General features: G+C 32.4%; 2 protein-coding genes and 4 non-coding genes across 9 annotated transcripts; 4 read left to right on the top strand and 2 right to left on the bottom strand.

Moving 5' to 3' along the window:
• Positions 1-151: 151 nt before the first annotated feature.
• On the top strand, positions 152-234 carry TRNAL-UAA (transfer RNA leucine (anticodon UAA)). The gene has a single exon. It is a non-coding gene; the product is annotated as a tRNA-Leu (tRNA).
• A 68-nt stretch (positions 235-302) lies between these two features.
• TRNAL-UAA (transfer RNA leucine (anticodon UAA)) lies at positions 303-385 on the top strand. Its single transcript has one exon. It is a non-coding gene; the product is annotated as a tRNA-Leu (tRNA).
• Positions 386-453: 68 nt separating this feature from the next.
• On the top strand, positions 454-536 carry TRNAL-UAA (transfer RNA leucine (anticodon UAA)). The gene has a single exon. It is a non-coding gene; the product is annotated as a tRNA-Leu (tRNA).
• A 210-nt stretch (positions 537-746) lies between these two features.
• TRNAL-UAA (transfer RNA leucine (anticodon UAA)) lies at positions 747-829 on the top strand. The gene has a single exon. It is a non-coding gene; the product is annotated as a tRNA-Leu (tRNA).
• A 1910-nt stretch (positions 830-2739) lies between these two features.
• LOC105799186 (splicing factor U2af small subunit B) lies at positions 2740-6045 on the bottom strand. 4 transcript variants are annotated; one of them, XM_012629605.2, is made up of 6 exons: positions 5712-6045; positions 5477-5563; positions 5325-5406; positions 4493-4619; positions 3948-4406; positions 2740-3812 (listed from the first exon to the last, which is right to left on the bottom strand). In XM_012629605.2, the coding sequence occupies exons 1-5, from the start codon at positions 5946-5948 to the stop codon at positions 3995-3997; spliced, it is 945 nt and encodes a 314-aa protein (XP_012485059.1). In that variant the 5' UTR covers positions 5949-6045; the 3' UTR covers positions 2740-3812; positions 3948-3994. The 4 variants fall into 4 exon arrangements, with proteins under 4 accessions (XP_012485059.1, XP_012485062.1, XP_012485060.1 ...); XM_012629608.2 differs by having other exon boundaries at positions 2740-3147; XM_012629606.2 differs by having other exon boundaries at positions 2740-3073; positions 5712-6043.
• Positions 6046-9678: 3633 nt separating this feature from the next.
• On the bottom strand, positions 9679-13837 carry LOC105799185 (glucomannan 4-beta-mannosyltransferase 2). Its single transcript, XM_012629604.2, has 8 exons — positions 13238-13837; positions 13057-13155; positions 12660-12912; positions 11444-11554; positions 10969-11219; positions 10677-10876; positions 10378-10593; positions 9679-10291 (listed from the first exon to the last, which is right to left on the bottom strand). Exons 1-8 carry the CDS (start codon positions 13565-13567, stop codon positions 10138-10140), a joined length of 1614 nt encoding a protein of 537 aa, XP_012485058.1. The 5' UTR covers positions 13568-13837; the 3' UTR covers positions 9679-10137.
• Positions 13838-25977: the final 12140 nt, after the last annotated feature.

The raw sequence follows: 25977 nt of genomic DNA, 5'->3' as shown, positions 1-25977 counted from the left end.
TGATTAATGCAAGTAACAGGAAATTAAGCTGCGCTCAAAGAAAAAAAGGACATACCAAAAATTTTGAGTTATACTAAAATTTCTGACTGAAGAGTTTGAATTTTTGCATATAGAAAAAGTATAATTCTATATATGGTTTAGTGAACAGTTGGCTGGTTTGCCCGAGAGGTTAAGGGGGCAGACTTAAGATCTGCTGCACAAAAGTGCGCGTGAGTTCGAACCTCACAGCCAGCAAATTTTAATTTTTTTATTACTTTTTTTGCTTTATATATTATAATGAAAAGATAATTGTGAAACGAACAGCTGGTTTGCCCGAGAGGTTAAGGGGGCAGACTTAAGATCTGCTGCACATAAGTGCGCGTGAGTTCGAACCTCACAGCCAGCAAATTTTAATTTTTTTATTACATTTTTTGCTTTATATATTATAATGAAAAGATAATTGTGAAACGAACAGCTGGTTTGCCCGAGAGGTTAAGGGGGCAGACTTAAGATCTGCTGCACATAAGTGCGCGTGAGTTCGAACCTCACAGCCAGCAAAATATAAATTTATTTTTACTTTCTTGCTTTATATATTACAATATGAATTTAATTGTGAAATGAACATTGGAATCAGCTGGTTTGCCCGAGAGGTTAAGGAGGCAGACTTAAGATCAAATACACATAAGTACGAGTGAGTTCTAATTTCGTATCTCACATCCAGTAAATTTTAATTTTAATTTTAAGTTGTGGAATTAACACTGCAATTGGCTGGTTTGCCCGAGTGGTTAACGGGGCAGACTTAAGATCTGCTGCACATAAGTGCGCGTGAGTTCGAGCCTCACAGCCAGCAGTTATTTTGATTGGCTTGTTTGAAATGTTATGCCGACAGTATTCCTAATAATTGTTTCTATTTCGATACTAACTAAATCATTTTGAATTTAACTTTTTGAAATTTTGGCATGAAGGGCGGATGTCGGAGAAAAATTAGAGATAAAGTAGCTTAAAGTTTATATGTGGCAAATTTTTATAGTTTGTACTTTTAATATTATGCAATTTTAGTATTTTGATCATAATTTAAACTATAGACTTTTGTTTTGAGTTCATAATTTATTGATTTGAAAGGAATTGAAAGATTTACTTAAAGTTATTCCATGACTCAAGCCCTAAAATGTCAGGAATATATCCAAAAAGGACTTGGAAGTTTGACGCATAAATTGTCGAAAACCCTAAAAATATTTCGCTTTATGTATTCGATGGCACTTTTGTATTTTCTCCATTATATTTTTCCCTATAAATAGACATTATTAGGTTGAGAGAGGGATATAACCATTATTGGTTTTATTTTGGTTTTGTATTTTATTTTCTTTATGGGTTTTTATCCCTCTTTTTTAGTTGAAGTTTGATTATCTAAAGTTTGTGAGATATAATTATTCTTAATCTTTTATTTACTCTTTAGTATTTGCATGTCTTTTGGATTAATTACAATTATTCAAAGCTGTTAAATATTCGGTTGGTATTTGATAACTTAGAACGGTTGCTTTGTCAATTAGAGATTTAGGGTGGGTTTGGATGGGCGATTAGGTGCGGTGCGGTGCTGTGCATTTAGCTTATTTTTTGTCTCACGCTACAATATCGCTACAGTATCTAATCTCACCACCACCGTTGTTTTTACACTAACCGCAGGTAAAAGCACCGCCCATCCAAACTCACCCTTAATTGATTGATTGATTATTTGTGTAGTGTGGGCATGTGATCTAACTTAAATAAACTCTTATTGTGTGTTTATTGGTTAGAATTGAGTCTCTTTCATTCTTAATGTTACTGATAGATTAAATTCTTAAGCAATTGTTATAGGGTTGTTTAACAATAAGGGAAGTAATTAATGATGATTGACTTGATTATCGAGAAGGTAACAATATATTAAGTTGCTAGGCGATTGTTGACAACTATAACCAATTTATTAAAGGACATTGAAAATTATCTTTATATCAACAATCAAATTATTCAATCAAGCGAAAATTTTACCTTTCGCTAGAGTTTATCATATTGGTTTTCTTATATTTTATTTTACTATTTCTTTTTACTTTGTTTTAATTTTTATTTTTATTTTTAACCCCATATTTTATTTTATTTGTTAAAGAAATAAAATTATCATCAATTTTGTGGACATGACCATACTTGTTGCTATCTATTAATTTATATTTTGAAATAGATTTTATTTTTTCAGCTTTGACAACCGTACAATTAAATACTTAAAAGATATTTAAAATTTATATTTCATGTATCATTATATTAAATTATTTAACTATCATATAATTTTACTAACTTTTACTTTCTACAATTATGACCAATTTTTTTTTAACTTTCAACCGTAATTTTTGACAGTAATAGACAATACAAAAACCAAAAATATTTTTAGAGTAATTTTCTACCACTTTTTCTAAAACCAATTTTGAAAATAACTTTTCAACCTAACCCTAACCGTAGTTTTTAATCTTGTGATGAGCCCCGGATTACTTATTTTTTCCTTTCAAAAAAAATTGTCAAGTCGTTAATAACCCATATGAGAATAATATATTAGAAGCAGAACTAAATTTTACTAAAATTAAAGTGCAACTAATTTCACTAGCACAGGGACTGCGTATACAATTTGACCTAATTATTAATAAATAAATAAAACTAAATAGATTAGAAGCCCTGTAGCAGTTGTTAGGTATTAAGTGTGGCAGAGGAGAGCAGACAGAACAAAGAAATGAGAAGTTAGAAGGGAAACACAGATTTTAATAACTCCCAATCACCAAATGTTTCTTCAATCAAAAAACAAACAGGTCCTTCAATGTCTTAACACAAAACATAGTTCTGGGGGTCCAACAAACACCAAACCTGTCAGGTTAACAACTAAATATAACAAATAACAAAGTCTAGCAAATTAAGTAGAGCCTTTGCTAAAACCACTATTACTCCTTGCTTGTGGTTAGGACCCAATGCAACAGAGTTGAGAGAGTAGTGGTTGCAGGTACTTCTTGTTTTCTTCTTTAAGTTAAACCCAAAAGATACTTTAAACCACCAGTTTATTTGGCACCCAATGGACTACCTGTATACACAAATTCCATGATAAAGTTGCAATTAAAATGATTGCTCAGTCCCGAGGAGCAGGAATACCTGAACCTGCAAAACTAGATTAACATTGATAAGTATACCGATTTCCTACAGAAAAATTGTGACTTAAAAAAGAGTTTTGAGGTAGAGATGGTTTAAGGAAATTAGAACCATGAACTTTGATCATTCAGTAGCCTGGACGTGCCATGGTCAGAGTACCTGACTGTAGATTTATGCGCACACACAGTATAAATGCACAAACAAAGCTTTAATCCACATATTTTCCTAATGCTAAAGGCTAAGCTAAATATTGAAGGCAGAAAGGTAGCAAGGTTCCACAGAGGAGATTAAGGCCACTAGAAGAGCTTGAAGGGAGTTGTGTAAAAGAAAGTAAATGTATGCTGATTAGCTTAAAACCTCATTTCTCTAGGTATTTTGACTTTTCTTTCTTAATCGTCTTGTTCTAGAAGCTTCGATAAAACCAAGTTAATAGAAGAGAAGATATCGAGGAAAAATATGATAAAACCGGTAAACAAAGAGAGAGGAATTAAACAAACAATTCTAGAAAGAAACTGATTGGAAAGCTGAAAACAAAAAGGGCATGTGTTTGAAACTTCTCAAAGTAAAAGCACACAATCAAGCATCATGATGATAGTTGCAAAAGGCATGGACCTAAATGGAAAAGGCAAAACAAATTTCAAATTCCATATCATAGAATTGTGAACCTGCACTACCTGCACAGTGGAAAATGTGCTTAGTAGAAAGATTTACTGAATGGTTGGTCTTAGCAGAAATATTTCTAACTTCTACTGACTACAGAGAGGGGTTGAAATACAAAAATGATGAAGGAAAAACATTGAGAGACAAACCAGGCAGGGTGATATAATCAGGATTAATGAACTTCTGGAAGTGAAGCCTACTCCTGTTGCTGATAGTTCTTATCATCATTCCGCAAATATTCATTTCTACCATTCTTCTTGTTATTATTGGCAGCATCTTTCTCAAAATTATTTGCATTTTCCTGTTGCTCCCTTTCACGGTTCCATTGCTCAATTTTAGCACGTCTCTCCTCACTGCCTTCACGGATTGGGCTATGATTCCTCTTTCCCCCAGGGCTTCTGCTCCGACCTCTCCGATGACCAGGACTTGTGCTTCTGTGTCTTCTGCTCCGGCTTTCGTGATAATTATCCCTATCATTGTACCGTCTACCATGGTCACGTGAACCATGAGGGCGCTCATCATGGCTACTACGACGCCGGTTAGGGCTTCTGCTTCGGCTATGACTTTGCCTCCTTTTTGACCTCCCAAATAACTGGCGCCTCAACTCCCTAATAAAGATTAACACAATGAAAAGTTTTAGACATACAAAACAATGACCATATAAAACTAAAGCTGATTTAGAGAAACATCCTGCCTGCTTATTCTTTTAAGGTGCATAAAATTGCAGTATCCACCACGACTGCAAGTATTCTCATCATACTGCCTACAGGTGGCCTCTCGGAAGTCCGTCACAGGTGAGAAGTCAACAATGATAGGACGGGCTGTAGAAAAGTAGCAAAAAGCTAAGGCAAATTAGTGATACAAGCATTTGTGAAAATGAACTTCCAAAATAACCAATAAATCAAAGCTAATACGAAAGACAACTTAACAACACAAACATCTATTACATATTATGAAAATGCCCAATAATAGAAGCTCATACAAAAGGACAACTCAACAACACAAGAAACTATTACATATTATGAAAAGAAAGAAACTAATACAAAAGGGTAAGGTAACAACACATTCATCTATTGGAATACCAAAATTACTAACGGATGGAACCTAATACCAAAGAATAATGTAACATAGCCAGGACTTGACATTTTGGAAATGACACAAAGTTGAGTTGGTTTGAGGTTTGAATAATCATGTTTATGTCATAATTGTGCCATCTTAAATTTGACACAAAATAATCGTGTTCAAAGTATGTTGACACATCTAACTTGTACATGAACTGTTTCTACATGTTTAATTAATTGTACTAACAGGTTAACCTACATTGCTGAACACATCTAACCTGTTTAAACTCATTTATAGAGTTATATATTTGAAATACATAAAATAACTTATCATCCATGTTCAAATACGTTTATCATGTATATAAGGCTTAACTTTGTTGTATTTAATCATATTTAAAAGCATTATCCTATAACCTGTATATATATATATATATCATGTAACACAAAGGATAGAAGAAGCCAAACCAGCATAAAATCTTCCGCTAAGATTCTTGACTGCATTTGCAGCATGTTCTTCCTCTCTAAACTGAACATACACATTGCCTACCTGTTCAGAAAATTAAGATATCAAACAAATAGAATCCAAACAAAAAATTTTCCGGGAAAAAAAGATTTACCATATGGTCAGCCAAGTTATCACATATGTTCAAACTCTCAATTTGACCGTACTTGCTCAACTCCTCAAACAAATCCTCATAAAAAGCCTGCAAATTCAACATTAAAACACTAAGACTCCGGTTGCCAAGCTACTTTTAAACAATATCCTAACTAAAAATTACTCTACACCAAATCACAGAATCCAAATAGAGAAACAGTAAAACTTTGAGATTTGAAAAGCTTAAGGAGAAATACCTCAAAATGTTGTTGGATCTTGCGGGGGTCGATGGGGTTACCCTGGGCGTCGACGCCCGGGGTGATCATGTCCGGCCGTTGGTACATGTTGGAGAGAAGGATAGTAGGGCTGATGCTGGGCTTGGTGTGGAGACGCGAGCAGCGATCCCCGTGACGGCACGCGCCTATCTTGAAATAAAAGGGGCAGTTCACTCTGTCCTTTTCAGTCCCAAATATCGACGCCAAATGCTCCGCCATTTTTCTTCCTCTTCCAAGGATCTGTTCCCTTTTTTCTGGTTCTTTTCCGTCGTGGGTTTGATTTGAAGATCAATAATATAGGTGTAAAGTGTTTTCGGTTTTTGGGTATTTGGATAATAACAATACGTTACGTCCAGACTTTCAAGGCCCAGCTTTGGCATCATTCAGATTTAAACAGGGCTCATATACGTACCTTTGGGCTATGGCTATGGTCACATCATTCCAAGGCTAATCATAATCCAATACCATCCTTCTGCAAATCTCCTCTAACTACGTTCCATGTAGGAACACTCAACCCCATAAACCTAAACCTACACCCCAATTAACTCACACAAAAATATTCAAAAATTCTAAAACTTTGATTAAGTCAATTATTTTTTGTTTATCTCGGCGGTAACCTCTTACATATTGTTATAAGATAGTGGCAGCCATGAATGACACAATAGATGAGATCCTTATTCCTTACCATATACACATCATACGTGATACACAGCACCCAGTAGGATGGGTTTAATATGTATGCTGCTTTCGAAATCGTTCAATTTTATCTTTTAATTCCAATCAGTTTATTATCCCAAAACTAACTTTAATTTTACAACTCTCAAAATAACTTCACCAATATCCCCCACCTACTCTCACAAGCCTGGAAATGGACAAACTGGATTCTAAATGATTTCACTTTCAGCATAGTAGATAGTAGATGCTGCGGTATATATAAGGATGAATGAGGCTGACCCCATGTCTCAGAAAAATGGACCTAACATGTCCCCCGAATGATGCGGTTGCATAACCAAAAAAAAAAAAAAAACCAAAAGGATCCCTATGTATATGTCTTTGTTATAAAATTGAAACATCAAACACCACTCCTATAAGGCCAAAACACAAGACAGCAAGTTTGAGATGACTTCTCAGCTAACCATTATTGTATTTCATCTTATACTTGAACACCAACCAACTAAAACAAATCAATTTTAACTAAATTCTCACATTTAATCACTTCATCTTATCAGTCCTTTTCTTCATTCATTGCAACACCAGCGGGTCAAATTTTTGGTTTCTTTTGTTTTTTTAAATGAAGTGTTAGCTATGTGGTCCTTGGAGACGAAGTGTGCTTAAATGAGTGTCTCAAAGCCACTCTTTACAATTCTCCCCATCATAATTGACAAAAGATATATACTTTAATGCAATCTGACACATCTTGGCTGTTACATTATAATGCAATATATATATATAATATATGGTATGGAGTACCTTGTGCTTTGCAATAATAATACCATTTTGCCTATGGGTGATACTATTCACTTACACTATAGTTGGCAACAGTTAAGGTTTGCAACATAATGTGGTAAAAATATTGTAGAGTTTTTTACATATCATCTACGTCACGTGTTATTGTCTAGTTATTTCACCAGTCATGTTAATATTTTAATAATTTAACAAATAATTTATTTATTTTCTAATAAAATAAAATAATCTAAAAATATATATGAAGATGAAAGATTTCATATTCTTCACCACTTTAAATCCCGTGATTTTTTCTCATCAAATAAAAATGAGACTTTACCTCATTGACACAAAAGGTTCAAAAATTTAAATAGAAAATTAATTTTATTTTATTTTCTTTAAAACAAATTGTCAGAAAACTTAATTTGGAAGTTTCCCTAAATCTATGACCAGCAATTAAATATTGAATTACTTTCATAAGGCCAATTATTGTTTGTCAGTTTTTGAAGAAGAAAAAAACAGTAATTTGCAGGCCTCAGTTCACTCAATTAAAACCTTTCAACCTACTCTCTTATATTATATAATTATAAAATAAAGCCTGTTTTTGTCTCCCTCTCTATCTCTCCCCACTTGTTAACCAAAATTTAATGAGGCTTCTACATAAAGTAACATATATTTAGCTTCATTTTAAGTTTAATGTTTTAATATGTTGGGTTTTTTTTTTCCACTCAGTGAATAGAGCTAGATTCCTAACTTGAAAAAAAGGTAACTGAAATTTATTTATATATATATATATATTAGAGTAAACTATAACATTAATCACTAAATTATGAGTAAATTTTTATTTCGATCACTTAATTGAAAAGTTACAATTCAATTACTGAACTATTCAAAAGTTTTCATTTAAATCACAGAGCTATTAAAATCGATGTTATATGACTTTTTTTTGTTTGCACTGCCTGCATCAGTCGTAAGTTCTTTTTCTCCTCTTCTACAGTTTAGTTTTTTTTTCATGAACCAATTTTAGATGTCACGAATCTACAAACCAAAATTCAATCAATTTTTTTCTCCGATCTTTGACACTAATCGTCAAATCAACTTGGATTTAAGATATGTTATTCTACTCATTGATGGGTACTAATTCACTGGACCGATTGTTGAATAGTTGCTTTGAGCTCGCTAGCGGAATTTTTTTTTAACTTAATAGCCCAATGAGTTAAATAAAAACTTTTGAATAGTTAAATGACTTAAATGGAAACTTTCAAATAGTTTAGTGACCAAATTGTAGCTTTTTTAATTAAGTGATCAAAACGAAAATTTATCTATAATTTAGTGACTAATGGTGTAGTTTACTTTTTTAAAAAATAAAAAGCAATAAAATCGACAATACATATTAGTCGTATATAAAATATATGTTTTATTATGAAGTGGGAGATATTATATTAAAATGATTATATTAAATAGAGATATCAATTGTTAAAATAAATCGAGGAAATTTTTATTTGAAATATTATATTAAAAATTATAATAAATAGGTATGTCCATGTTTTATTATAAAATTTTGTATTAACAAACAAATTAATTTATGGAAAATAATTATAATCAATCATAAAAAATAAAAAAAATTAAGTATATTATATTATATGACATTAAGTATAGGTCCGGATTGATAACAAAGCTAATTGCTATTGTTTGAGTAATATTATGTTTTTTTTTACTGTTATTCAATTATGCAGTCAACTTTAAATTTAGCCAATCATGTTGAACCAATAAAAAAATTACCTGTCAACTGAATATTGTTATTACTTTGCCAACAACTAACGGTGTTATAAACATTAATCCAAATTAAAGTAATGGATTAAATCTTATATTTCAGCATAATAGAGGGACTAAAACCAGAAATACTTTAATTCAGAAATCATAATTCTTCCCACAAGCTGCAAAGGATTGGGACAAGACATGAAAGGTAAGAATGAACCTGTCTCTTGTAAACTTACCTAGTAATAAAGTGTCTGAAAATTACAGATCTAGCAATGATTATGGACAATATTAATATCTGGAAAACTTATAAAGCTTAACCTGATATTAAGATGGTTTACCAGATTATATAATTTATTCTAAATAATCTATTCTAAGAGAAAGGAGAAAACGTAGGCCAATGCTTAAAGTCTAAGACAAATTATGTATGGCATCATGTTACTTTAGCATCAAGTTTTTTTTTTTCTTTTTTTTTTCTGTACTTTGATATATATAGCTGTATTTACATGAATGGGATCAATGATTTCAGGATCTGTAAATAGTTTACCAGTTGCATTAAAAATCCTGGGAATGTATGCACGCACAAAACAGAGGTTGGTGAGTGAAATCAAGGCTTGGTTGACTAATGAGAAAGTTGATAATTCTAGTTTTTTTTTTATTCTATGAATGATGCTGCAATTATTGCCACAGTTGTGATCCTGGAAAAGCAATCTAATTATTTTAAAATATTCTTATATCAAATACAAAATTATTAAAAAGCATGGAAATACTTGAATTTGATAAATTAACTGTGATTACAAGTTCACCCTACTATTTCTCACTTTATTCCCTTGAAAGAAAAAGCTTCAGTAAAACTAACAAATGGAAACTCAAAAATAAAGAAAACCAAAAGAGAAAAAAAATAAATCTCACAATTACATGCAAATTGTCCAAAGCAAACTATCCCAAGGCCCTGACTCTGTATAAATATATATTGGCAATAACACCACTTTTTTTTTTTTTGTTCTTTTCTGGTGAATTCTCCATTTAACAGCAATGATCTTTGAGGGAGACATGGCAACGGACCGACCGATGACGCCTTTTTTTTTTTTTTTGGGGTACTGAATATATTGAATGAACTATTTCTGTTTAACTAAAAATAAGTGATGGGACTGATATTTGCAGTCAAATGATAGCAGCAGCAGACAAGTTGATACACTTTGCTTACTTAAATGATGGTGCCAACATATCCAATTCCTGTGATAAAGAAGGTAATGGTTTGCAGGAAGAGGTATACGAAGTAATTATTCTTCCCGTGGACGAAATCGTAGCATCCGCATAGGAAAAGGAATGCTGCGAATCCGAGCTCCAACGTATTCAGCCTGTTGATACAACATGATTATACACACTGTTGGATTCTTTTTGTGTCAATTTTTATTAAAGAGTGATGATGATTTGTGTTGTTTACCTATCAGTGAATTTGAATTTCAACTTCCTTGGTGCTTTGGCATTGTTCTTGTTCTTAGCAGCATCGGCTGCTTTCTTGACAGCATCACCGAGTTTCTCGGTCACGACCCATTCATTGGCTCTCCCTGCCTCTAGAAGACCGATAAACGTCGCCTTTGTCCGGTGCAACGACATCACATTCTCGAACAGGATCCAGTAAAACAATAGGTGGATTGATCTGCAAGAAACCATGCAAAAATTTTAGTTTTTGCCAATTGCAATAAACAGGCAGGGGAACAAAGTATGCTACCATTGTCATACCTTGGAGTTCCTACAGAGTTTAGAATGGTAATGACTGACGGAATATAGACGGCTCCCCAAATAGGAACCCAAACTTCGGGGATCAAAATCGTGAGCGGAAGAACAACGCAGTAAAAGCAAAAGGTGACCATATGAGCAATGATCTTCCGGACGAAGAAGAAGCTGTAAATTACGTATACTTTCTTCCAGAATTTCACTTTCTGCAACACGTATTTCGAAACAAATCGATCAACATTATGAAGATGTAAAAGAAGTGAAATTTTGCAGCATGATTTACAGCAAAAGTTCTAACCTTGTTTTGAATGATTTCCCACACCATTTTCCTGAAGAGATTAGCAGGGCCACAAGACCATCGATGCTGCTGGAATCGAAATGCCTTAAAAGTACTAGGAAGTTCACTTTTCACCTGAAGGTCACCCAGGTAAACGAATTTCCATCCCCGGAGACTCGCTCGGACCGCCAGGTCCATGTCCTCCACGGTGGTCCGATCCTTCCACCCACCTGCCTCATTAATGGCCGCAATTCTCCATATACCAGCCGTCCCTGCATTCATTTTTTTATGTGATTCATTACACTCGTTTATGAATAAATGACTTAGTAACGACATCTTAACCGACACTAATTCTGAGTTTGTCCAATTCAATGCTACATATATTTTCTTAGTTTCCACTCACTTTCAAACACCAACTACACCTCTCTTTTTAATACATGGCAAAGTCACCATCAGACTGATAGACCAAATTAATGCATCATATATATATATATACCATTAAAACCAAAGAAAGCATGTGTTGCTGATCCAACTTCCTGCTCCACTGTGAAATGGTAATCCAATGACATCTCTTGCATTCTTGTTAACAAACATTCGTCAGCATTCACTGCAAAAACAATGTACCATCGATGAATATCATGGGATTTAATTTAAATGTCTTAAAAATTATTATATTTGTAATTAACATAATTAACAAAATATAAAGCCGTCTAGACTTTTTTTGTCCTCTTTCGGCTCAAATGATAATGTGACAACACGAGGGGAGCATACAAAATCTATGCAACTGACTCTCCTATTTTTATAATAATTTTATTAATTCCTTTTTTTAATTTCAAAGAGAATGGAAAATATCAGACTTTAAGAAAATATCCAAGTGTCGGCAAAATGGAGTAAGGTCCACCGCATATGGATATAGTACTGCCCGCATCTTAAACTTTACGCTGGGACCCAATTTTTTACTTGAAAAAGTTAAAAAGGCACGTGGAAAGTGGAGTGGCTGTTATTTGGTTCTAAATGACAAATTTAACCTCCAGGGCCACTGGGGGACCTTTGCTCTTGACCACGTGACCCGTACAATCTGGTTCGTTGATCAAAAGAGCAAAATCCCACCGTTTTTTGTTCTTTTTTATTTGAAAATGACGAAACCACCCTTGCAAGTCACATGCTATTTAAAATTAACTCTATGTTTTCTATTAGCCCCCCAAAAAATTAGTAATCTCTAACCCATACAGAAAAGATGGGCAGATTTTAAATCCATGTTGGAATTGTGGAAGTGGTAATTACTAAACTAACCAAATATTTATATGCTTACTAGTACTACCATTAATAAAATTGATTAGGTGTTATGATACTATTTCATATTCTCAAAGATGGGTCCCATGAACAATGATGAAGAAAGGGTGGCTTAGGGCAAATAGGGTCCACACCCCCGTGATTGGTGGGTTCTTCTTGTGGACCCATCCCTTTGGCCAGCCTCCCATGCAGTCTGCAACCAATTCCGCCGACAAAAAACCAAAACCCAATTACAAAGATAAAAATGACCTAAACAGAACAACCAAGATAATAAGCCCACCGACAGTCTGAGAAATTTAAGCACCAAAGCTAATCCAAAATTATAAATGGTAATTAAATTTAATGTATTAATTTTGGTTGTCTTCTGTTATTAGGCGGTTATGGATATGGTTGTGTTACGGTTTAGAGTTTGTGCTTACCAAATCTCCACCGGGCTTGAACCAGAGCAATGTCAGGGTTGTTGACCAGAAATGGGATGCTGCGTCTAAGGAAATCGGGTTCAGGCCTGAAATCAGCATCGAAAATGGCCACGTATTCGCAGTGTTTAACGTAGCTTCGTTTTAACCCTTCTTTCAAAGCTCCGGCTTTGTAACCCGTTCTATTTTCCCTGATTTGGTACGTTATGTTGATGCCTTTGCTCGCCCATCTTTGGCACTCTTGCTCAACCATCAACTGCAATCATAAGGGGGGGGGGGTAATTATGGCGATTCAATTGCATTATCATTTTTGGGTGAGGAAATTAAGGACACAAAAATGGTATCGGGAACTGTTTTAAAAGTGACTGGTTTTGACTTTAGGTAAGATATTGGTTTTTACCTTGATTGCAGGGTCAGTTGAATCATCAAGTACTTGGATCACGAGACGATCCGACGGCCATGAAAGTCCACAAGCTGCTCCAATGGAGATCTTGTAAACCTGATCCAATACCCAACGTCAACAACAAAAAACCTAGAAATGAAAAACACCAAAAATGAACAAGAGAGGAGAAAAAACAGACTTCTTTTTCGTTGAACATTGGGATTTGGATTAAAACGACGGGGAAATTAGAGCTACCGAGTTCCACATCATCTTGAATGAACTCAAATTTGTAACGCTTCTCTGGCTTTTTCCAGAAAAGCTTAACCAGGATAATGACTATGCCCATGTAGACCCGCTCCATGAAGAGCATGAGGGACATGGCCAAGCAAATGTAGACGCCCAGTTGCAGCAAGGGAACTATCAATGGCGTTTTGATTAGCTCCCAAATCAAACCCAGTTGGCCCGTGATGTCATCTCTCGACACTTGAAACGACTCCGGGATCAGCAGCTTCGGTGAAATTTGAGCCATCGCCTCCCTCTCTCCCACTCACTAGTAGAACAAAAAAAAAAATGAAACCAAGAAAACGGGTGTCGGCAATGGCGTTTTTTTTCTTTTCTTTTTTATAACATGGAAAACTAAGAGACCCAAATCAAATTTGCCACTGCTCTCCTCTTTACTCTCTCGCAAAACATGTGCCACCCAATGTAGCTTCCGTTTTGTTTGAAACAAAAAAGGAGAGAGGCTGGCTGGGTGAGGAAGAAAACAGGGCAATAGATGGATAGGTAGATAATGAGAGAGAGAAATAGAAAGTGTTTTTATAGTCGCATTTGGTCCTTTTTTGGGACTCCTAATTTTTACTCTCTTCCCCCTATTAATTTTCTTTTGGAGTTACATACATTTTTTTTTTAGGGGGGTCACCATAAAAGTTCAGTACATTAACTGTTCCAACTAGACGACTGAATGGAGACCTTTATTAGTTCAGACAACCTAACAACTTTGTAAAACCAAGTTTTAATTCTCTGTACTTCTTCCTACTTCTGAATTTTATCTACCTTCAATTCCTGAAATTTAAAAAAGTCCAAAGAGTGCAGGGACTAAGGACAAAATTAGACCATAGCAATATCTAAAAATTCATTACAAGCTTGGTGTTGATGACCATAAGGAGGACATTTTTGGCATACTGAGTTACTGAAATAACCTTCCAAGAATGTGAACACACTGTTCACTTTTTAAAGATATGATGTGGCATTTAGCAATTGAGTGGGGTGGCAGAAGCCAAAAACATTCAACACTTTCACCTTGGAAAATTGGCATTAACTGCCTTGACCTAAAAGTTAAAACCCAAAGTACCAATAAGAGAAGGCAAGATTATTAGTTAAATACCTGGATTAGTTTGTTTCCCCCTTTCCCTCTTTTGGAATCTTGATTTCACTCCCTCTATCATTGCTCATCTTTACAATTTCATCCTTCTATTTTAATTTCACATAATTTTATAACTAAATTATTTCAAATTGAATCGACTTAAGGGACTAAAAACCATAATTAGACCTAATCACCCACTTTTAATGAGTCACCATCCCCAAAATCATTCTTCAGTTTTCACTCTTTTTTGTTATGATTGGAAAGAGATTTTATTTTTTTCCTTAGTGCTTTAAAAGAAGAAACTATAACATAAATATTATATAAATTAAGAGGTTGCCAAATAAAATGATCTTTAATTAGTTACTTACTAAGTATATGGCATGATTTTACTAATTATAAATGCTATTTTAGAATAAGAGGTAAAACATTTACTTCATGAGCCAAACAAAGTAACTATTCTTCCATATTAACTTATTTACTTAAACCAGTTGTTGCCTTCTCACTTACCCTTTGAGTGGATTCTTATTATTAGGCAATGATGGCTGAATCAAATCTTTTTTGCCTCATATATTTCATAAAATCTCATTTGGGACCCAAATTCTATATATATACCTTTTATTTATTATGAATGAATTTTAACAATTTTGATTCATTCTTATTGACTTTAATCCACCTTCATTCAACTAAAATAAAGAAAATTATACTGGTTGTGCTTGAGATGAATAGTATGATTGCAATTCAATTGATCCAAAATGAGTCAGTTGTATACCACCATCTAGCCGTGTTACAAGAGAGAGTAACCAAGTAGCCAATGGACCGACAATAATGACATTTTCAAGGTATTTGGGCATGTACAGCTATATGCAACTCCTGGATAAAAGTCTTCAAAAGCTAACGATGATTGCTCTGGAATAACCTGGCCCCACTTAGTCTAGTTATGGTTTTATCCTTATTAATGATTAAGAATAATCTAGTAAAATATGCTGAAGATAATTTATAACCGAATAATAAATTTTACGGTCTAATCAAATGAAATAGTATAATATATTTATTTTGTATATAAATTATATTTTGTACTCTCTCTTTTTTGTTTCTTTAAGATATCTGTACGAGTTTTAAAACTGTTTCATACTCAGGGAGATGATCGAACCTTCAAACACTAATTAAACTAGAAGAGACCCTTATCATCTCACCTAACTCCCGTGGTTGTATTTTATATATTTATTGCAGAATAATTATTTTAAACATGGCATTCAATTGTCATTAATGGGACATCCAAGTGTGAAGTGCCTTTAGTGTAAAATCTTCCAAAGGTTGTTTTCATTCTAAAACATATGAAATCGAAATATTATGTACGAGTGTGTGAATATTTCACACAATAACCCTTTTGAATCGATTGTTTAACACTTTAAAATTAATCTTTTTTTTAGTTGTAAAAACACTAAAATTCATTCACTTTATTAAGATCTCAATTAACATTCATTCTTTAACTATATTTTAATAACATTTTACCAAAACAAAATCAAATGTATTAATCTGACATTTATAGAATATAGTGTAAATTATGATTAGATTTGTTACAATCCGATTTTAAAACTTTTAATCCCAAATTTGAATTTAGCCCAACATTTATAGAATATTTACAAATTCTTATAATTAATCTAAATTTACAAATATTTTATTATTTAAATTGAATTTGAGCTTAGTCAATTTGAAATAAATAAATAAATAATTTCTTGCCCAAACTCAATTTAGACTAGATTAAGTCAAGTTAGCCACTTAACCCATTATCAGACATAGGTACGTCCAATTATTACACATAATTGCATAAATGAGTTCAATTCTCTGATTTAAATCAATTTGATTTTTTTACTCAATTATTATGTCCATATTCACAAGTGGAGTGGCAAAAAATTACTTTTAAATTTTAGTTGATACTGATCTCAATTTCATCTCTAGACAATTCTTATCTCTACTCTTATTTAAAAATAACTAAGAGAATTAGGTTGGTGTAAAGAAGAAAAGAAAGATGAAAATGATCATTGGATGCATTTTTTTATCAAATAAATTCTTTCATAAAGAAACGGGGAATTGCAACAAAATAGGAATAAAATCCCATATAAATAGAGGCCAACGAAGCCACAGACGCAACCACACAAGATGGAGAAAGTATTGAGGACCTCGGACCCGCACAAGACAAAACCCTGAAAGGCTAATAAAACCTATCACTTTATGAAGGAGAAAGCACGCATCCATTGCTTGAATTAAGCTTTCTTGTCAATCAATGGGAGCAAGGAGAGACCTCGAGACAATACTTTGGCAAACAAAATATTGATGCAATGAATCTCTATTCAAATCCCTTGTCGTCCTGCTAGTGGAAACATCTATGAACCTAAAAGCTAAAACAACAAATGTAATAGACAACCAATAAAAATGAGTGCAATAAAGTTTCACCAAGTGCTTGAAAAACCATGAGCCACTTCCATGTGGGACCAGGTCAAAGTTCAACCTATTGTTTTTTAAATTAAGTCAGGTCAGTCGGTTAGACTAACAATTAATTAAGATATTGATTCAAAGAAAGAGGTTGAATCGGTTGATTTGTAAATCAATATGAACTAATTAAACCAAACTAAAACCAATTAAATTATCAGTTGAACTAATTTTTTTAATTTTTAATTTTCATAAAATTTTATAATTGAATCAATCAAACCGAAAAAACAACAACTTGACCGATTTAATAATAAATCTAATTTTGATAACCTTAGTACTACTCATGGCCAAAACTTATTAATCCGAAAGATCATTGGATGTGGTATTAGACCCATATAAAAATGATAGGAAAATTAGTCTAACAGGCTTCTTGCCTTGATTACCTGACTGTTGTGCAGTGTCCAAAATGATGCAGTTTCCCATCATATGTATGTATGCATGTATGAAAGCATATGAGTGGGTTAATTTACGCTTTCGTACACAATTTCTCCGCACATAATGCCACTCAACCTGGTGGTATAAGTTCCATCAATTTCCAAACCTAATTTGAGAGACAAACTTTAGTTTTATTCTATATTCTATATACAAATAAGATTAGAGGTTGACAAGTGTCCTATAAAATATAATAAAATATTATAAAAAATAAACATATATTAATTTTTTAATACTGTTTGTGAAATAAAATATCTATATTATCAATATACCAAATACTCGCAATATCTATTTAGTCAGCCCTTTGTCTATATATAAATTGTCTTCTTCATCACTTTCTATTGCGCTAATTTGCAACGGTTTCAAATTGACGGCAAAATAGTATGCTGAGTATTGACCATTCCAAAATTAAAGGTATAGTTATACATACATTCACCTAAACCGTGGGTTATGCTTATTTTCTTAAACGTTGTTATCATGCTAGCAAAATCTGTGTCCAACATAAGTGCATGTAGAGTTTGCTCACACATCAAATCCAAATCATACTATATTTTGTTTCCAAGGACCCAATAAAAATTTCAATTAATTCCAAAAATTTTGTTCCACTATTTGTAGTAGGAGATTTATTTCTATGAATGGAAGTGCAAAATTTGGGAGGTTAAGTGTCATCCCTTAGTTCCGTACTAAAACTAGTTTTAAGATGTATGTGAAAAATGAAAAAGATGGGTAAAGAAGAGGAATTGGATGCCGCAGGCGTTGAGTCTAGAGCGGTGTGAGACAAGGTTTGTCAATGAAAAGAAAAGAAGAAAAAAGAAGGATAAGGCTCTCACTTTACTCAATTTCTGCATTAACTTTGACTAGTGTTTCTCTTTTCTCAAGTCCAAAATGTACAACCATGTGAAGCTACAATAAATTCCGGACTTGTGCATCAAAATTAAGAAACTAATTATTATTATTTATTTAAAATAACTCAATTAACATTACTAATTTGATGTTTATGAATTTGTTGCGAATCAATCATGTGGATCATTAATGAGATGAAAGTAATTGCTTTAGTTAAGCCAATACCATGGTCCTTGACATAAGGCTCATTATGTTTGGGGGAATTTGTTCTCTAAAATCTACAATTGGTAGCTCTAATTAATGAGTCAAACATTAAAAGAAAAAGGAAAACATGCTGTGAATTCAGCAAGGCATGTGCAACTTTCTGACTTTTGTGTTCCCATTTTACCTTCTTCTCCAAATCAATATTTTGTTATTTTAATAATTCCAAGTTTTTTTGGATAAAATTTTAATTTGTCAACATTAGGGTGTTTACTTTGTGAAAATTGGATAATATTATTAAACCTTCTCATTAAATTGTTGGCTTGAAGAATTAACAAAATCAACAAATCATCATTTTGTATGTAAAAATTATAAATAAATAAAAACATTAGTTTAAATTCTTGTGTTTACGATTTCTCAATTTTATAAAGCACAGGGACCCAATTCTAACAAATTAAAGTAGAGTGACTAACTTCTCAATTTTTATAAAGTAGGAGGATGAAATTCAAAGTTAGAGCAACAAGAAACTACCTGAAGTTCAATTTATGAATTAATATCGATAACACAACATGATTTTGTTACAAGATTGGAATTTTTGAAGGGTTTGTTTTTGGTTTGATAAGGAGGCGAGGTAAGAATTGTTTAGGATTTTAACTTGAAATTAGGTGTAAACTAAAACTTCAACATTACTGCAACTCCTACACGTTGCTTGATCAGCTTAAGTAATGGATTTAATTTTAATTATATTTGCTCTTTTTATTTTTCGATTTTTGAAATTTCAGTCTTGATCAAGTGATAACAGTTAAATTTATTAAGTTATGCAATTTAATATTTTACACGACAAACATATTATCGCACAAGTAATATTTCGTCAACTTATTATTTTCACATATTGCACCCAAACAAGTCGATTAATGGATTTAATGATTATCATTTATATCAAGGCTGAAATTTCAATTTTAGAAAACTATAGAAACTAAGAAAGATCAACTTGGCGAACAAGGACTTTTTTTAAAAAGTTTACAAGTACAAAACAATCAAAGTAGAAATACAAATACATGTCCAAGTAACCACCAAATGTAGAATCAAACTGTGATATGGAACAATCCGGGCTATGAACTAACTAATTTGAACTAAATCTCACTCCATATGGTGGGACTTGAAGACCTACACATTTAATTGCACGTGATGGGTCTTGAACCTAGGTACTCAAGATCTAGGACTAAATCTTCAATTGTGCCAAGGCTTCATTAGCTATTGGGGAACAGTGACTACTAAATCTTCAATTTTACGCGTAATTGATGCCTAATTAAAAAAATAACCAAATGGATTTAACTGCTACCACTAGGGTCTATATATATTGAAAATTTGAAATTCGAAGAGTATAAGAACTAAAATCAAACAATTTGAAAAGTACAAGGACTAAAAGTGATCCAATTAAATATAAGGACTAAATCCACAACTTACACATAGTACATGAAATAATAGTAGAATTTGATCAAATTAAATCAACTAAAATTAAGACCCTGTTTAGTACCTAAAATATTTTCTATTTTTATTTTTAAAAATAATTTCATAAATAAAATTAAAAAAATATTTTCAATAACGAAAATATGAAAACAAGTATGGTATATAATAGAAACATTAGAAATAAAATAAAACAATTTCTAGATTTATATGGATTTAATCTACATTCAGAAATTTATATTTATATTTAAAATTATTGAAATAAAAAATATTTTTAGATTTATATATTTGAACCACGGTGAATTCTTTTAAGGTTAAAATGTTTGTTTTAACATTTTCCAGTTTTACAAAGCAATATCAGTGAAAACAATTTTCACATATTCTTATTTTTCAAAATTTCAATCAAACACGTTTTCTTTAGTCCTTCTTGCATTCAAAAGAAAGTAGAAGGAAAATGACATTTACACACATTTGATAAATAGTAATAAAACCACTTAATATATTTTTCTATAAAAAGTGTGAAAATGATAATAACATAAGGAGTTACTTGAGAATATTTTTATTTTATTTCTTTTCCTTTTTTTTTAAATTTGGCTTTGTTTAAAATAAAGTGAAAAGTTTTAAAATTAAAATAAATTACACAATTTAATTACTTAAATTTAACATTTAAAATTTCAATTTCTCAAATATCATCTAATTGATCAAACATTCGAAATTTATTTGTAAACCAACATCATAAGTAGAAGAGATGCATATATATAATAATCCAAATGTAAGTGACTAATATTCTTTTTTTTAAAGAAATATTGAGATGATAGAGTTAGATAGGAAAGATAGAGTAGGTATGGGAATTTAGGGCAAACCGACTAAACCCCAACTTTGTGGCGTATAGTGATGCACATCTTCGTGCTTAGCCTTTGTAAAGGTGAGTGAGTGAGGACTTTATCACCAATATAATGTGCCATAAAGGTAGACATAGCTGACCTACCTTTCTATGAATCTCTGCCAGGAATACTCTTTACCATAAATCATGCCTATTATAACAAAAAAAAAAAAAAAAAGGATTTCATTGGATAAAGTAATGAATTAAAAATTATCTATGGTGGATGAGTCCTTAGTTAATAATATTTATATTGCTTTCTCGGTTTTATTTATCTACTTTGTTTTATTCCTAATTAATTAAGATTGTATTTTTATTTATACATTTTCTTAAAATATTTATAAACAAAACCCATTAATATCAAGGGACAAGATTCTACATTGTCCAATGTGTTTATTGTACATTAAATGGCTACCAAGAGTTAGAAAACAAGCTTAAAAAAGTGTAGCTTAAATGAAAAGTTTATTCTACCTTAACTCTTATTCTGTAAACTTATTAATAAGTTGGTAGACTTTCGTCTTTAACTATATATAATAAATTTTACTTGTAATAATATTAATTTTATTAAATTAAAATATGCATAAAACAACAATATTTACACTTACAATACATTTTTAATTTTATTGATTTGATATCTACTTTCTTTATTTAATAAAATTTTACAATATAAATTTTATTGTAAGTCTACAATAATTATCTTTTTATAATATGTTATAAAAGTCACATCTCTATAATAAATAAAATTTTAATAAAAAAAAAGGACTAAGCATTTCCAAAAAAAAAAACACTAGCAAACTTCAATACTGAATTTTGAACCAATAGTGAAAAGAAGAAAAAAGAAGACCCACGACAAACCACATCTTCAATACTAACACCATCCTAAAAACAAAGCTCGAAAGTCAAAATGCAACCACAATACTTATAATGGCTGGCACAACACAACACTTGTACAGTGGACTTTCTTTACAGCTTTATTTGTTTGGTAAGCTTTTGTTTGCTACAAAGAGATGATTTTCATATATGTACAACGACATGGTGTTATAAAGAGAATTGTTGTAGGCCCACCATGAAATACATATAGTAAATTTTCATCGAATAAAAATTAAATCAACAAAATTAAAATATGTATAACAAGTGTATGCATTATTGCTTTTACATTCTTTCACATGATTAAGTATGAAGTTTATAAATCTAACAAGTTCAATTAATTAATATAAGTTATGAAATTAAATTAATTAATTAATCATGAGTTATTAAATTCAAGTAATCAATTTATAAGTTTATGATGTTTCAAATTCAATATTTTTATTGAATTGATATATTTAATTCCACCCATTCACAATTATTTTCATTTTATAAAATATTATTAATAGATTTTTTCATGTGAAATTTAAATATCTTATTAAAATAATATTTTAATTAAGATTATTTTATTTAATAAATTATAATTGCTAAGCTTGCTTATATGAAATAACTATAATTTTACTTAAAATTTTAGACAATATGTTGTTATAGAAAATTAATTTAATAAAGAATGTATTTTATAACTATATATGTTGTTATAAGTGAGAAGCGGTGCATGCTTACATGAATTTATGCGTATTTGCCATTCCAAGTTAGTATGCATGATAAGGGAAATCATGCAAGGGGATGAACAACGGGTTAGATGAAGTTAGGAAGGGAAATGTGATAATTCTGTTAGATACCGCCATACGATGTTGTTGTGTGCACCCATGATGTGCGAAGTTTCGGGCCTTGCAGAGGGATATTGTGGTGTTCGATCATCAAGTTATAGGATGGTGAAATGGAGGAATGGAAGGAATGAAACGGGAAGAGTGAAGATCATGGTGAGGCCATGGAACCGATTGGAGGCTATACATTTGGAAATGATTATGATTTTCTCCTAAATGAAAATGAAAATTACCTGGAAATGAATTTATGTTTTTCGAATTAAATGAAGTTCAAAAATGAAAATAAATCATTTGTTTATAGTGAACCGTTGAAAGCAAAAATATTAAATATATTTTCTTGTAGATTCTTTTAAAGTAAATTCATTATGATTTTAACGGATTAGAATTGGGTTGAGAAGATTATTTAATTGGATTTGAATTTGATCGTAAGAGGACTATCTGATGCTTTAAGACTGATATACGAATGATATATGCGATATCTAAACGTGTTAGACTAATGATGAACAACTTGTGATCTCCACGTATATCTGTTATGTTTGAACCTAAGTGAGTAGTGTTGACACCATTTTTTTGATGAATACGGGGTCGACTTGGGTTTTGAAAAAATGAAATCGAACGTGGGAGTCGCCACCAATCCTTTTTGATAAGGTGTGATCGGATCACCTCGAAAAGTGGTTGTTTTTAATAAATGATTTGATTTTATTAAAACAATAAGTTTGGTCCACGAAATTCAGAAAAACGGGTTCGGGAGTCGGTTACGCACGAGGAAGGATTAGCACCCTCGATACGCCCAAAATTGTTACCTAGTTGATTACTTAATGTCTTAGTGTCGAAAAACTGAAAACTTTAAAGAAATTTAAAATACGATCCTTAAAAAAAATTGAATGGCATGGATTGAGATTTAAGAAGATATTTGGCTATTTGATTAAACGAGAAATCGAAACCCAACACATTAGGGCACGTTTCCTCGAATTTCCAAACGCAAAATATTGTCTTACTATTTTTTAGAAAAGTCCTCGTCTCGAGAAAACAACGTGTCACATCCAATGCGTTAGGACACGACGTATTGAATTCTTGATAACGAGCTTTTTATCATTTTTAAAAGAGTAATCTCGATTATTTAAATTCAACGAAGAAAGTCGGAACCCAACACGTTAGGGCTCGATTCTCTCGGAGATCTAAAATACCGAATATTACTTATAATTTTAAAATTCCATTTTTTGACATCTAAATAAAAATGAACGTCATGGAATAACAATGATAATAATGTAAGTAAAATGATAATACAAGCAAAAAGCATCAAAGATAAGATAGATAAAAAAGGACAAATCAACGACATACAAGACAATTTAAAAATAAATAATGCATATGTACATGTGTGTATGAATTAAAATAGGTGTGTATATATAATGAAAATATGCATGTCTATACGTGTATATATATTACATAAAGACAAAAAGATATAAACATATATATTATAAAATACAATAATGTAGGTATGTACATACGAATATGCATATAACTTAAAAAATATGAATATGTATATAGATTTATATATATATATGAATTATAAAATATAAAAATATGAGCAATCATATAATAATTATAATAAGACACATACACTTGAAATTTAAATAAGTAAACACAAATAAAAAATATATTAACAGTAACAAACGATAATAAAAATCATAATAATGTCTAATTGGCTAATATTATTAATAAAATAACTAAGATAATAAAACAAACAGGTTTAATCAAATTTTGGAATAAAAATTTGGGGTTTAAAACGCAAATAAACAAAAAAGGGGTCCCCAGGGACCAAAATATAATGCGACCAAAGAACGGAGGGCTGATTGAGCAAATATTCCCATTGTTATGCGCAGCGTTTTGGCACGGGCTAAAATGAAAAGCGCAGAAAATTCTGTAGCCAAATTATAAAACAAAAAGGGGTCGGATTGTAAAACAGCATAAAATCGAAGGAACCCACAAGAATTTTCCCATTCACCGCAGAAACACGCGGATCCCGTGGGTCATGGGTCGGTCACGGTCACCTCTATACGACGCCGTTTTGGGGCCACTGAAACAGGCCCCAAACGACGCCGTTTTGCATCCTTCATAAAAACCCAAAATTTCTCTTTTTTTTTATTTCTTCCATTCTGTTAAAAAAAAAGGCTCTCACCCTCTCAACTCTCTCCCTAAAATTCGGCCGGTCACCATCAGAAGGCCATTGCGGTTGGTGGTGGTGGCGTTATAAAAAAGAGGCGTTCACCTCGCTTCGAAGCGCCCACGAAGGCCAAGCCTTCTCTGCCCGAAAAAGCTCAAAAGGAGAGACCTTTCACCTCACCCTTCAACCCGATTCAAGAGACGAAAGGGGAGATTCCAATGCCGGGGCTTGCGGCGTTTCCAGGTATTTCCCTTCTCCTTTTTTTCTTATTCTATTTTATTTGTTAAAAATGGATTTGTAGAAAAAATGAATAAATAAATAAAAAAGAAAACGGAAAACAGAGAAACAAAAAAAGAAAGAACGATCGGATTCTTTCAACCTTAAAATTTTGCTCTCTCTTTTGATTAACTGATGCCTCTTTTACAAAGAAAATCCCCCCTTTTACATTTGTTTGATTCGGCTATTATAGCCGTTTTGGATTACAGTACATGCTACTGTTCTATACTGTTCTTTTGTTTTCTTCCACTGTTCTTGTTTCTATTTTGTGTCACTTGCAGGTCTTCTTTTGCTGCATTGGTTTGTCTTTTGTTGCAGGTTCGGGCGAAGTCAACTTGCTATACTAGTGCAAGGCCTACCGGTGGTGGCGACCTCGGGTGTGGTGCGCTACCAAGGCGCATATGGGTAGCAAGAGATCAGTGCGAAACCCTAGGGTTTCGGCATTCAAAATGTCAAACGTTTTGGGCCATTTGGGCTTTTGAATTTTGGGTTGTGGGTCTGTAATTGTAATTGGGTCGGTAAATTTTTTTGGGTTGGTAGGTTTGGGCTAGGGTTTATATGGGCCCTGGGCAGAATTTGGGCTCTACAAGTAGGATTCGTCAGAACATAATGTGCTATTATCTATGTGTGCGAATTATCAAGTACGATCTGTATTCTGTTATGTTTGTTGGTACTCCTCTACATTGCTCTGTTGATGAAGAGTATGCGATATCTGAACATGTTAGACTGATTGTTACTAATTCTGATTTATAACCGTGCATGTGACTTCATGGCAAATCTGATATGGTTCGTTGAGGTTTGATAAGTCTGTTTTACAAAACATGAACTCCCATAGTTACTGATTCTATTATTGAGAGATAGCATGACTTACATGCTCATTACTCTGATTCTACATAAGCATGTCATGACACATTGCATGGGACCTGGGTTGAAGTAAAAGGAGGAAGTTTTTGGAAGTTTAATGATCTGCATTATCCAGTGGTTTATCCACACTTCTGTTCCGACAGTTTGACTGCACTATAGTGGCTTGACCACATATATTTGAAACATACTACATCTGCATAAACATACATGCTCCGCTCTACTCTATTCCGTTCCATTCTATTCTGTTCAGTATTGTTCTGAGCTGTTC

This window comes from Gossypium raimondii, chromosome 9, assembly GCF_025698545.1.
Source record: "Gossypium raimondii isolate GPD5lz chromosome 9, ASM2569854v1, whole genome shotgun sequence".
In the NCBI taxonomy this organism is placed as follows: domain Eukaryota; kingdom Viridiplantae; phylum Streptophyta; class Magnoliopsida; order Malvales; family Malvaceae; genus Gossypium; species Gossypium raimondii.
This window is presented reverse-complemented; position numbering and strand designations above follow the sequence as displayed.